A 13,811-nucleotide genomic window follows, 5' to 3' on the forward strand; every position below is an offset into this window, starting at 1 on the left:
AGTGCACTACATAATGATATTCATAGCAAATCTGTTCCCAAATGTACAGTCTCAGGCAATACACACAAATAAACACAGTGCTTATCTGCACTCAGTTTGACACTATTCACAAAGGGTAATCACAGGATGTAATTACAAAGAACATGAATATGATAGACATCACACTTTGCTGCATTGTGATCTTTGGTCTGAGATGAATTGTATTACAGAAAAAATATTTACAAGTACAGGTAATAAATTTAACTGAATTGTGCTAGCTGCAGCAGAGTTCTTATATTGGCAGTGTATGTGTAATGTGGATTATACAAAAGATAAATACAGTGATAGCTTGCTATGTACTTAAAGAGTGTCTGAGTTAGAGAATGTCATAGTTGTTCTGCATCCAAGAGAATATAATTTATGCAGGACAATGAGTATGTCTCACTATTCTCTTTTTTGGCGTTTTGATGTCAGGATATCTTACATATTATGGAAGAAATGGTTCTACATTGATTTAGCTTGTATGTTAAGGATTTTTTTATGCAATTCTGACTTGTGAGTGTAAATCTGTAAGTGTTCAAGGAGATCCCTCTGCAACCCATTGTCAGCAACAAACAGCAAAGAAGATTGTCACTGATATTACTAAAAGAGTGTTCACGAGGAGCAATATGTGATGCAAGGCTGGAGTTATTTATATTTTTTAGTCATAAGGAGCAATATGTGATGAAAAGATGGAGTTATTTATATTTTTTAGTTTTACTGAATCCATACATTCTTGTAGAAATTTGTAGTTTCTCCCTATTTGTCCCATATAGAAGCAATTACAGGAACATGTGCCAGAGTTTTGATGCCAATCTTCAGCAGAGTAATTACTGTGAACATTTTATTTTGTAGTTTCTTTTTTGTTAGGAAGGTCATTTTTATGTTATATGGTTGGAAAAGATTTGCAAAGTTATAAGATACTTTGGCAAAGAACAGAAGACTGGTTAATTTTAGGATTTCTTTTTTAGCTTGTAATAGTGATGGTGGTTGCTTAAATTTCCTTTGGAGTTTTTCAACTAGGGTGTTTATACCCAAATAAATAACAAATTTAAATTACAGCTGCAGTTCATCATCCATAGTGGATATACTCAATTTTTTTTTTTTTTTTTTTTTTTTTTTTTTTTTTTTTTTTTTTTTTTTTTTTTTTTTTTTCCAGTATACCCATTATCCATGCCATGTATATACAAAATTGCCCACTTCTTATTCATGCAGCATTTCATTGAAGTTAATTATTCACGGTATAGTTTACCTATTGCTGATGACAATAGTATATTTAGTTCACAAAGAAACATTTTATTGTGCGTGCGTTTACTCAGCCCTGAGGTTCTGAATGATCAACTTATTGTGAGGGTGAGAAGAGACAAAAGGCATCAAAGTCAAAGACAGAACATTGATAAGCACTGCACCTGCTTGAATATTATAAGGAACATATCTAAAAGTAAAAATAGATTAAAGGGAGAAGAAAAACGGAAAGTGGAAATACTAATGTACTTACTGAACAGAAATAAAAGGGAAAAAGAGAGAGAGTGAATGAAAAATTAAAAAAATTGTGGTAGGTTGGTTCCAATTTCCACAGTTAAGGGGAAATAAGGTCTCTTGAGTCATACCGTACATCATGCTTAGCAACTGGCTAATGGATATCAGCAAGATGGACATTTTGTTCATTCATGCTTTAAGCCAGTTTAGTAGTGGTCATTATTAGATAAAAAGTGATGCAGTGAATACATGCCAACTCTACAACAAAGAAAACTGCTAGAAGTGGAGCCATAGTGTGTGGATGCATGGTGCATGTTTTATGGTGGGAATGACTGGTCTGGTAGAAACCTTTCAAGAGGGATAATGGCCTGGGAATGTCATAAGATCTGTGAGTGATACAAGGTGATATTACTTTCTTAAATTGTCATCTTGTCTCTCTCTTTTTTCTTTCTTCCTCTTCTTTGATTGCATTATCTTTCCACTTTACATTTCTTTTCTTCTTTTAATTTTTCTTTACTTTTCACTCTTTCGCTAATGTCATCTCTTAACTAAAGTTGGCTCAGTGCTTATCACATACTCAGGGCCATTTTGAGCACATTTTCCCACACAACTGACTGAGTCCCACCTCTCTACCCATCTTTCATACATTACTTGCAGTTCTTTGCACTGTCGGTAATATCTTAAGGAAAAAAGCATGGAACTGATTATTTTCACTATTAATTATGATACATTCTGTGTACAAATTTTGCACTAGCCTATGATGCCTGTCTCAGCCTGGTACTCCAAGTGGCTGCTTTTGTTGATTGAGCCTTAAACCATCCTAGTATATACTGTCTTTGACATCCTGCTCTTTCTCTGACACATTTTCATTGATATTTGCTTTCTTTTGTTCTCACAGCAGGTAGGATCTCCACAACTTAGGGTCTGAGTGATATGTCCTGCCTCCAACAAATCTCTCTTTCTCCATAAAGAAGGAATATGAGGATTGCCCAGGAAGTAATGCACTGCATTTTTTCCTTCAACATTTCTTTACTGAACATTACACACATGAAAGAATGGTGTTTTCTCTACACACCCTATTATTCCAAATAATGTCCATCCAATTCTGTGTGGGGAGGGGGAGGGATAGTATGGCGGGAGTGGCGGACAGTGGAGTGTTGCAGTTTGGACAGAGAGCAGGAGAGAAGGTGCGGAGAGGGGAGGGTGTAAGTAGTGGAAAGGAGAGAAATAAAAATAAAAATAAATTAAAAGACTGGGTGTGGTGGTGAAATGACGGCTGTGTAGTTCTGGAATGGGAACAAGGAGGGGGCTGGATGGGTGAGGACATTGACTGACGAAGGTTGAGGCCAGGAGGGTTATGGGAACGTAGGATGTATTGCAGGGAAAGTTCCCACCTGTGCAATTCAGAAAAGCTGGTGTTGGTGGGAAGGATCCATATGGCACAGGCTGTGAAGCAGTCATTGAGAAAAGGGGTATCATGTTTGGCAGCATGTTCAGCAACAGGGTGGTCCACTTGTTTTTTAGCCACAGTTTGTCGGTGGCTGTTTATGTGGACAGACAGCTTGTTGCTTGTCATGTCTACATAGAATGTAACACAGTGGTTGCAGCTTAGTTTGTAAATCACATGACTGGTTTCACAGGTAGCCCTGCCTCTGATGGGATAGGTGATGTTAGTGACCAGACTGGAGTAGGTGGTGGTAGGAGGATGCATGGGGCAGGTCTTGCATCTAGGTCTATTACAGGGGTATGAGCCATGAGGTAAGGGATTGGGAGCAGGGGTTGTGTAAGGATGGATGAGTATATTATGTAGGTTCAGTGGATGGCGGACTACCACAGTAGGAGGAGTGGGAAGGATAGTGGGTAGGACATTTCTCATTTCAGGGCATGGCGAGAGGTAATCGAAACCCTGGCGGAGAATGTAATTCAGTTGCTCCAGTCCCGGATGGTACTAAGTTACGAGGGGAATGCTCCTCTGTGGCTGGACTGTGGGACTTTGGGAGGTGGTGGGAGTCTGGAAAGATAAGGCATGGGAGATTTGTTTTTGTACAAGGATGGGAGGATAATTACAGTCAGTGAAGGCTTCAGTGAGACCCTCAGTATATTTAGAGAAGGACTGCTCGTCACTGCAGATGTGATGACCATGGAAGGCTCGGCTGTACAGAAGGGACTTCTTGGTATGGAATGGGTGGCAGCTGTCGAAGTGGAGGTATTGCTGGTGGTTAGTAGGTTTGATATGGGCGGAGGTACTGATGTAGCCATCTCTGAGGCGGAGGTCAACATCTAGGAAGGTGGCTTGTTGGGTTGAGTAGGACCGTGTGAAGCAAATGGGGGAGAAGTTGTTGAGGTTCTGGAGGAATGTGAATAAGGTGTCCTCACCTTCAATCCAGATAGCAAAGATGTCATCAATGAATCTGAACCAGGTGAGGGTTTAGGATTCAGGGTTTTTAGGAAGGTTTCCTCTAGATGGCCCGTGAATAGGTTAGCATAGGATGGAGCCATGCAGGTGCCCATAGCTGTACCATGAATTTGTTTGTAGGTAATGCCTTCAAAGGAGAAATAATTGTGGGTGAGGATATAGTTGGTCATGGAGAAGAGAACACGATACCCCTAATCTCAATGACTGCTTCCTTGTGCCATATGGATCCTTCCCACCAACACTAGCTTTTCGGAATTGCACAGGTGGGAACTTTCCCTGCAATACATCCAACGTTCCTGTAACCCTCCTGGCCTCAACCTTCACTAGTCAATGTCCTCACTCATCCAGCCCCCTCCCTGTTCCCATTCCAGCACTACACAGCCGTCATTTCACCGCCACACCCAGTCTTTTGATTTATTTCTCTCCTTTCCACTACTTATCCCCCTCCCCCCTCTGCACCTTCTCTCCTGCCCTCTGTCCAAACTGCAACACTTTACTGTCCGCCACTCCCGCCATACTATCCCTCCCCCTCCCGCCCCAGCCTCCTCCATATCCCCACCCAGTCGCCACTCCCATCATGCACTGGTGCTGCTGCTCACAGTGTAGTTTCAGCTCTCTGAGACTGCAGACGTGTGTGCAAGTTGCATTTGTGTGAGTGTGTGTGTGCATATGTGTATGTGTGTCTATTGCTGACAAATGCCTTAATGGCCGAAAGCTATGACTGCGTGAATCTTTTTATTGTGCCTATCGCGACTCAGCATCTCTGGTATATGGTGAGTAGCAACTTTCCTTCTCTGGTATTGTTACAACTCATACTTCATCTTTTATATCTATAAATTTGTGCTTATCAAACAATCATGACTACATTGTTGAAAAATCTTTCATCATCTTAATGGGCCAATTCAGAATAAACAAATGAAAATCACAAATGATGGCAAAATAATTTAAATGGAAAGACAAAAAAATCTTCTCAAGAAGCAGTGGTAGAACATACACATAAATGATGTTTATTTAGACATACATTTGGAGCTAGTGGCTCCTTCTTCAGGCAAAAGGGTTGAAGGGGAAGGAAGACAGGTGAAGGAAAAGGACTGGAGAGGTATAAGAAAAGGGGTACATTTCAGGAAGGCCACCCAGAACCACGGGTCAGCGAAGACTTATTGTATGGGATGAGAAGGAAAGAAGAGAGTTGGGGGGAAGGTGGTTTATTTTCTGAAAGGTTGATTAGAAAGACACCATGAGGAGGACCAAAAAAGAGATAGGAGATACTATGAGGGAACCACGGAGAAGAGAGGAAGGAAATCAGAATATGTATTTAAAGAAGGAGAGGAGTGGCAGTGATACAGACAATGATGGAGGCCCTTGATTGACCAGCATGACACAGGAAGATGTAAGTGGATAATAAAGAAGAAATAGAAATGCAAATAATTTTTCATGTCACTCACTGGAACTGCAACAGTTCTCCTCTGATCTGGTGGGGCACTGTCGCTGGCTATAACCTGCACTGTAACCCTGGGCAGTGTCTCACGATCCAGCAACTGAGGGTTTGCCACTGTGATCTCACCAGTCTCCTGACCCACTTTGAAATCAGCACTGTGTTCACCAGCCAGACTGTATGTCACTCTTCCAAATACACCTTCATCACCATCTTTTGCTGTGACTGTGATGACATGAGTACCAGTAGGCGAATTCTCCAGCACCTCTGCCTCGTATGAAGTCTGTTGGAAATAACAAACAGAAACAGTTATGAAATTTTTTCTGTTGTCTTATTATGTGCACACAGATTGTTTTACAGGACAATCTCTAGGACATCAGGATATAATTTACAAGTTCATAAAATAATAAAGCACATGGAGAGCTGTTAATCTCACAGATTTATTTCAGCTAATAGAGAAAACTCTGCATGCTGACAGGAGCACACTGATGGGCATCAATAGTTTTTATTACTTCACTTTTTCCCCACTGGCAGAGTAGGACTAACAGGGGATATTGAGGATATATAGAAAAAGGTGGCATGAAAGGTAAGAGGTTTGTTTGACCTGTGGAAGAGTGTCACAGAGATGTTGAAAGAACTGAACTGGCAGACCCTTGAAGATAGACACTAACTATCTCAAGAAAGCCTACTTATGTAGTTTCAAGACCCAACTTTAAACGATGATTCTAGGGATTTCTTATATGATGATTCTAGGAATTTATTATATCATTCCCATAGGGATCATGACGACACGGTTAGATTAATTAGGAAGGAAGAAAGGAAGATTGGGTTTAATATCCTATAGATGTTGAGGTCATTAAAGATGGAGTGCAAGCTTGGATTGCATCAAGGATGTGGAAGGAAGTCAGCTGTGTCCTTTCAAAGGAACCATCCTGGCATCTGCCCAGATTGATTTAACGAAATCATGGAAAACCTACATCTAGATGGCTGGGCATGAGTGTGAACCATCATTCACCTGAGTAAGAGTCCAATGTGCTAACAACAGCACCACCTCACTCAGATTAATCATGGAGGCATTTAAAAAGTCATTCTTCCCATGCTCCATAGTTGAATGGTACGAGAAAAAGCCTTAATAGCTGGTACAATAGGATGTACCCACTGCTATGCACTTTACAGTGGTTTGTAGAGTATGGAGGCAGGTGTAGATGTAGTAAATAAATAACATATTTCCAGAACCTAACACAAAACATAAATGTCAAATCACAAGAAGTTGCAGGAAGCCTGAATTGAACCAACAATCCTCACATCACCAGACAATTGCTAACTGCTATGTCATGATGTGTGTCACACAGCATTTGGAAATATTCTCAGTTGTTTGTAAATTTGTTTCTGTAGTGTATTAATAAAATTGCCCAGACATTCTTGGAAAATATTGCATTTTAACATCAATTAAGTATGCTTACTGGCATAGTTATAGTGTGGAAGTGCATCTCAAACATTCTTACTATGTATCTACAGTGGTGCCACAGTTTTTTTGAAACTTTAATGCTGTTTTTGGTCTTGTATTTAAAATATCACTACAGTGCATAGGCCGCTCCTCTACTTCTCATATGTTACCACCCATGACAGTTCACTGTCGAACAATTTCTCTTTATTCCCATTTTGTTGCAAACTCTTTTAATGTATTGGCTTAATTCTTTGTGTGCTGTGCTTCATTGATTTTCATTGATTTATAATGGGTTACTTCAAGTTTCTTCACTCAGTACAGGTATATAGTTATATTTTGGGCTTTTTTCTAAACTCAGTTTAGATGTGATTCATTTCAAATGTTTAGCAACTTTTTTAAATACATGATGAAGAATCTGGAAGTAAAATTAACTCCTCAAAAGATTTAGTAAACAATTATGTACAGTTACCTTTGAGAACACGGGATCCATGTCATTAACATTGATGACATTCACCACTACATCTGCTGTTGATGACATTTGTGGTATTCCTGAATCATAAGCAACTACGGTAAAATTCAGTTGCTTTACTTTTTCATAATCAATCCTCTTTTTAGTTCGCACAGTTCCTAAAACAGAAAAAAATGCCACATTCTATTGTATTATCTTTTATGGAGAATCTACATCCAAATTATCACTTCACGGGAGCAACAGATTTATTTACATCACAACAAATATCACCTCACAGCAACAACTGGACTATCTGTAACAGATTTTCTTATATAAAACATTGTCTCAGATGTGATTTTCTGATATAAAACATTGTCTCAGATGTATGTGCAGGCTATGTTTCTTGCTTTATAGGTGCAATACTGAATAGCTAGTCATTAACATGATATCTACCCCATATCCTATTTCACAAATAAGAAATCTCTGATTTCAGAAAAAAACAGGCTGGACACATAAAATATCTATACATATGAGGTAATATTGTTGCTTGTACTATACATCCAAATTTATTCCACCTGAAATGGTAAAATGTAGCACGACCTTTCTTGCTTGTGACATCCAATAGTAGTAATGCATTTTTTGAAATGCATGACACAGAGCTGTATTTAAACTCCTTTCTTACAACCAGTTTTGATATTGTACCATCTTCTCAGTATCAAAAATATTAATATTACTCACATGTCATGACAGTTTCTGACATCAAAAACCACATAGTATGTACAAAATGTTCACATTCAAGCAAACACAGAACAGCAATAAGCGCTTTAACACAGAAAAGGGCATGACCCTTTAGAACAGCAGGTAATATTTCTAACCTTCTGTAGTAATGGGTCATACCATTTTCTGTTTAAAGCACTTACTAACATTCTGCATATGACTAATTGTAACGATGTTATATGCAATATTTGGTTTTCCATGTCAGAAATTGTTATGACATGTAAGTAGTACTAATCTTTTTCGTACTGAGAAGATGATACAATACTGAAACTGCTAGTAATAAAGACATATTAAAACAATAATGTAGAAAAGATAGATTGCTACTTACCATACGGAGGACAAGTTAAGTTGCAGACAGGCACAACTAAACGACGCTTACACAAAGCTGCCAGCCACAGCCTTCATCAGCAAAAGAGAAACATACACCATTCATACACACACAGGCAAGCACACCTCACACACACATGACTGCCAACTCTGGCAGCTCAGGTCAGAATGCATTCTGGTCCAAGCTGCCAGAGTTGGCAGTCATGTGTGTGTGAGGTGTGTTTGCTTGTGTGTATGAATGGTGTGTGTTTCTCTATTGCTTATAAAGGCTGTGGTTAGAAGCTTTGAGTAAGCGTCTTTTAATTGAGCCTGTCTCCAACTTAACTTGTCCTCTTTACCGTAAAAAGCAATCTATATTTTCCTATTGTTGATATTCCTACATGGACTGATATAATAAAACAGTTATGTGTTGAGCTTTTCAAAAAAAAATGTAGAACATTTTAATATTCTACCAGCACTGGATGAAACACTTACAAAACACGACATGGCTTCTAATTTCTGTTATTTTCTCTGAATGAAGATGGAAGAATATTATATTATGATGAGCCAACTGCAACATAGATTCACACAGAGGATCTAACTAAATACACACATTTCGACATAAGTAGCATCAGCAGCAGCAGTAGGAGTAGTAGTTGTTGTTGATGCAGTTTTATCCATCTGTGGATCATTTTCACAAGAATATTGCAAATGTCACAGTATTAAAATTTAAGGACAATAAAACTAACTCTTCAAAAATAGACCTGACTTACGAAACAACTTGCAACTCTGTTTGTACCTCTTCCTAAGCTTTTTTGTCTCTGTAGTTCCACATTTAACTGTTAAACATGTGGAGAAATCCTTAGGTATGAAATGTATTCTTTTATTATGCACATTCTTTAAAATGCACACTTTAGTTATGTGGGATATCTTTATGTATCAAATATATTCCTTTATTGTGTATGTTCTTTTAAAATGTATACTTTAGCTTTGCGTGATACCTCACAATAGTTATATTTCTTAATATGTAAATTGTACATTACTCATGACGACATCAATTGCATGTAAATGCTTAAAGATGGATGAATAAATAATATAATTCATGCATATACATAAGCATTTACATATTTATTGGTTTATTTAAACAAATGCTCAATCAATCTTAAAGCAGAAGAGTTTGGTCCCTAGATCTACAGATTGTAATTGTTTCTTATGTAACCCTACATTTTTTATTTGATTTTTGTTGCTCTCAGAAATCCAGTTGTGTTTTTTTAATTTCTCCTGGCAGGTCAAATATTCCATCATCTTTAAAGTGTGCATCCAGGATATTTTTAATTCATGTTCCAATATTTTGGCTGCCAACCTTTTAGTCATTCTCAACATACTGGCTTGCAAGTTTCTAAATCACTTTACACATTGTGGAGTGAGTGTTTACTCCACAGTGTTTAAAGTGATTTAAAAACTAACAAGTGACTCACCTTTTGAATGGCTGAAAGGTCAGCAGCAAAAATATCTGAACATAAATTAAAAATATCCTGTTGTGTGCTGTTACACACTGATATGGGACAAGTCACAGTTGCAATCTGTATAAATTTTACGATTAATTTTTAACAAAAAACAAGAGTTACATCTGTAGAATGACAAATGACAGAAATCAGTTAAAAACTTATTGTGTAGTAACTCAAGAATTTCTGTGTTAATTCTAGAACCACTCAGCCGTCTACCGCCTCGAACACACGATATCCTAGATACAAGTGTGGGATGTTAAAATCCTACCTACTGCATGTCACCTGTTTGTGTGTGCAGGTTTAAAACCAGTCGCGGGAAGAAAGTAGACGTGGCAGTCGAGTGGCACTGACAGGTACCTGCCGGGCAATCCATTGAGGTTTTAGTGCGTGTGTAAGGAAGGATCATGGAGTTTTTTTGCTGCTCTGTGCTTATTGTGTCATTGACTATTGTTAATAAAACAAGAACAGTTGAAAAAGTACTCTTGTAGGCTCTTGACTCAGCCTTGATAGAGGCAAGATGTATTTTCTGATTCATTTTAAGAAAGTCATTGTAGTCAAGCCAACTTTCTTTTAACTGTAACTCATTTTGTTTCTAATGGTACATACAGAAAGTTACATATGTATGTTGAAAGTGCGAATTATATTGAAAGTGCGAATTATATTGTGCATGAAAGACAAATACATTGTTAACTGACAAAAAGGAAAGTTTGTATGCCTACTCATTTTATAAGTAGAAAGAGGCTTAAAAGTTCCTGTACCTAGCGCTATTTGATGGAGAAGAAGTCAAGAGATTTTCCAGCAGCCGGCTATCCTGTAAAGAAGAGGGGCTGCAAAATTCCTAGTAAGTCACCTCGTAAAGAAGTGGACTGTGGTTTGGGGAAATAAATCAGTATAACTCAGACCCATACTCACACTTTAAATTGTCAGAGCATTAGAACCTGGCGAACTGTGTGTGTGTGTGTGTGTGTGTGTGTGTGTGTGTGTGTGTGTGTGTCTGGTGGTGGTGGTGGTGGTGGTGATGGTGGGGGGGGGGGGGGGGGGGAAAGACGATTTTTCAATCAAAAACAAGAAAAGAAGCTGTTGTGTATTGCCATAGCAACCAAATATAATATGACAAGGAATTTACTCTCAGACATTGGAATATGTTCAAGTATGTAATAGAGCAAAATTTGAATGAAAAATAGTGAAGACATGAAAAATTCACAATGATAAAACAGCAAAGAAGATTTCGACGTATTTGTCTAAGAAGAAGGACGCATAGAACACTTCAACCAAGAAGATCCAGTGTGGGGAGCATACAGCTCTCACACACATCGCAGGGATGCAGACGTGGATACCAACATACATCTGATGCTGCTGGCACCAGCTGCTGTTCACCAGTGCTGACCTGCCTCCACATCCGCTCACCTACACTATGAGAATTCTTCTACGCCGGGTGAGCGTGAAACAAAACTTCATTACTTTAGTACGAAGTGATACAAGATACTGTTGAGTGAACTTTTATGTGTCGTTATCATATTTAAAGTTAGTTTTAAATGCTGACAAGAGTTAAAGCATACAAGTGTATAGAAAATCTACAGCAGGTCGAGGAAACTCAAGACCCAGATATAGCCATGAAAATTAGCAAAGAAGTGCCTGACTGGGCTGAGTTGGTAAATTTAATCAAAGCTCTGAGTGTGACACTAAGTTTAGTAAATTTTCAATTAAATGCTCATAGTCTTAAGCTAAACTCATTAGATTAGCAATTAGATACCCAGAGTGAGGCTTTAAATGCTTAGAGGGAAACTCTAAATATTCAAACGACTAATTTAGGTTTGTTAAACGCTGAAGTCGACTCTCAAAGCAAGGAATTTAGTAATCTATGTGAAGGCATGGGTGCTTTGAAGACTGAATTCGACACCATAAGTAACAAAGTAGAGAATTTAAAAGTAAATCTAAAAAATGAGTTGACAAACTCTTTGACTACTCATACAAATCATATGTTTACCAACCTTAGTAAGAAACAGAATGATACCTTTCAGGATTTGTCAAAAAGGTTAGAACTAGACATTAAGAACAAATGTAAAAATGTAGAATCAGAACCTATTGAAAAGTTGGGATCTTTTGAAAATGTGTACAATATTAAATATAATGATGTAAGGCATGGGTTGTATACTTTGAAAGAGGGTGTAGAGAAGAATAATGAATAAATGCCAATCATTCAATTGCAAATTACAGGTGTCAGTACACAAGTAGATAATGTAGAAATTAATTTCAAAGAGAAAATAGCCAACTCTGATATTATAAATGTAATTAGTTTGGAGGAACAATTTGGAGAAATTATAGATCGAAAAGTTACCGAGGGAATAACATCCGGGAACGTATCACCTATACCTTTTTCTGAACTTAATGATACCAGGAAGGGTATGGATGACTTGTGGAAAGAGATTAAGCTTATCCAAGACAAAGTAGAAAAAAGGATAACTTCACCTAATGTTGTATTAACTAGTGAAGCTGTGACTGATTTACAATGGGGAGCTAATACAAGGTTATCTAGACAATTCCCTAAATTTAAGCCGGACGGAGATGTACATCTGACCTATTTCTTAAAGGGGTTTAACCAAGCATTACCAAAAAATTGGGAAGATTCCAAGAAGATCAAATTTGCGATGAGATACCTTTTAGGGGAAGCCTCAGAGTGGGTAAAGTAAATATTGAGAATTTTTCCTCTTGGGAAGACTTTCAAAAGAAATTTAAAGAAAATTACTGGTCTGCCAGTGCACAAGAAAAGTTAATATCAGATCCATGGGACCTGAGTGGAGTCAACTATCCCCCATGGATGTTAACATTCTGAGTTAATGGGCAGAGTAATGACCGTTGGATCACAAGTTGTTTTCAGTGTTTCTTCCAAATAGTTTCCTGCACCAAATTCCTTTAAGATCTAGAACTATCCTACTATCTTATTGCTTAGAAAATTGGATAGGACCATAATATAGAGACCAACTTAAGAGAATCACAAAAAAGTGATATCTAAACGAAATAAACTGTATATAGTATTATATTTGTGGAAAATGTAATATGAGGTGACTAATTGAACAACTGTTATACTGAAGTTTATAGCTTTTCTATTTTGTATAGAATATTTTATGAGATGTGATATAGATGGGAGAGTTTGTATAAATTTTGAAAGGGATGGGTATTGTAATACACAGCACACCTTTCAAACAACCCTCACAAACAAGTGTGCCTGATTCTTCTTCATTTGCCATTTCCATTGGGTTGCTAGGATTTCCTCTGGGGACCTCAAAGGGTGAAGGGGGGACAAGTCCATTCTGTAGGAGATGATTTAACACCAAACCTCCTGCAGCGTTTAACTCAAGTACCTGAGAAGTAGGGAAGTAGGGATCCTGGGGAAAGGGGGTGGGAAGGGTTTCCTGTCTTTGAGGCTATCTTCTTTCTCTTCTTCGATCCTAGCAACCCCATCTATTTTTTCCTTTCTTAGCTCTCATCTTGAGGATCTGTCTATCTTTTCCCTCTTTCTACATTCAGATACTTCTGTCGCTGAAGTCCTTTCTTATTTCTGTGGTTACTAATAACCTACATCTTATCTTTAGATAAGAAGGCCGAAGAATAAGACTACACAAATACACATACGCATATACACAAATATACATTTCTAAGCAAACATTAAATTATATAAGACAAAGCCTGACACAATGTGAGAACTGCCAGGTTTTGTAGGGGAAAAGCTGTGTACATAGGGAATTATGCGCACATATATGGGGAGTTATGATGGGTATACATCGAATATACATAAGGAAAGATGCCCATACTATGATGAACAACTATAAAATAGTAATGAGTAATGGATAAATAAGAAAACATTAGTGCAATAAAAACTCTGATGAATTGAATGATAGTGGGACATAAGTAGTACATATAAACATAATATCTATTGAAAGTGTAAAAGTTGATAAGTAGAAGAGGACTCTAGGGAG

At 37.9% G+C, this 13,811-nt stretch overlaps 1 protein-coding gene across 1 annotated transcript in view; it reads right to left on the minus strand.

The window, feature by feature from the left end:
- Positions 1-13,811, minus strand: part of LOC124614330 (cadherin-87A) — a 698,834-nt gene that overhangs the window by 82,703 nt on the left and 602,320 nt on the right. Inside the window, exons 23-24 of the mRNA XM_047142934.1 lie at positions 7,265-7,422; positions 5,359-5,631 (exon numbers count right to left, since the gene is read on the minus strand). Coding sequence (XP_046998890.1) covers positions 5,359-5,631; positions 7,265-7,422 — 431 coding nt within the window. The remainder of the gene's footprint in view (positions 1-5,358; positions 5,632-7,264; positions 7,423-13,811) is intronic.

The sequence above is a fragment of the Schistocerca americana genome, chromosome 1 (genome assembly GCF_021461395.2).
Source record: "Schistocerca americana isolate TAMUIC-IGC-003095 chromosome 1, iqSchAmer2.1, whole genome shotgun sequence".
Classification (NCBI taxonomy): domain Eukaryota; kingdom Metazoa; phylum Arthropoda; class Insecta; order Orthoptera; family Acrididae; genus Schistocerca; species Schistocerca americana.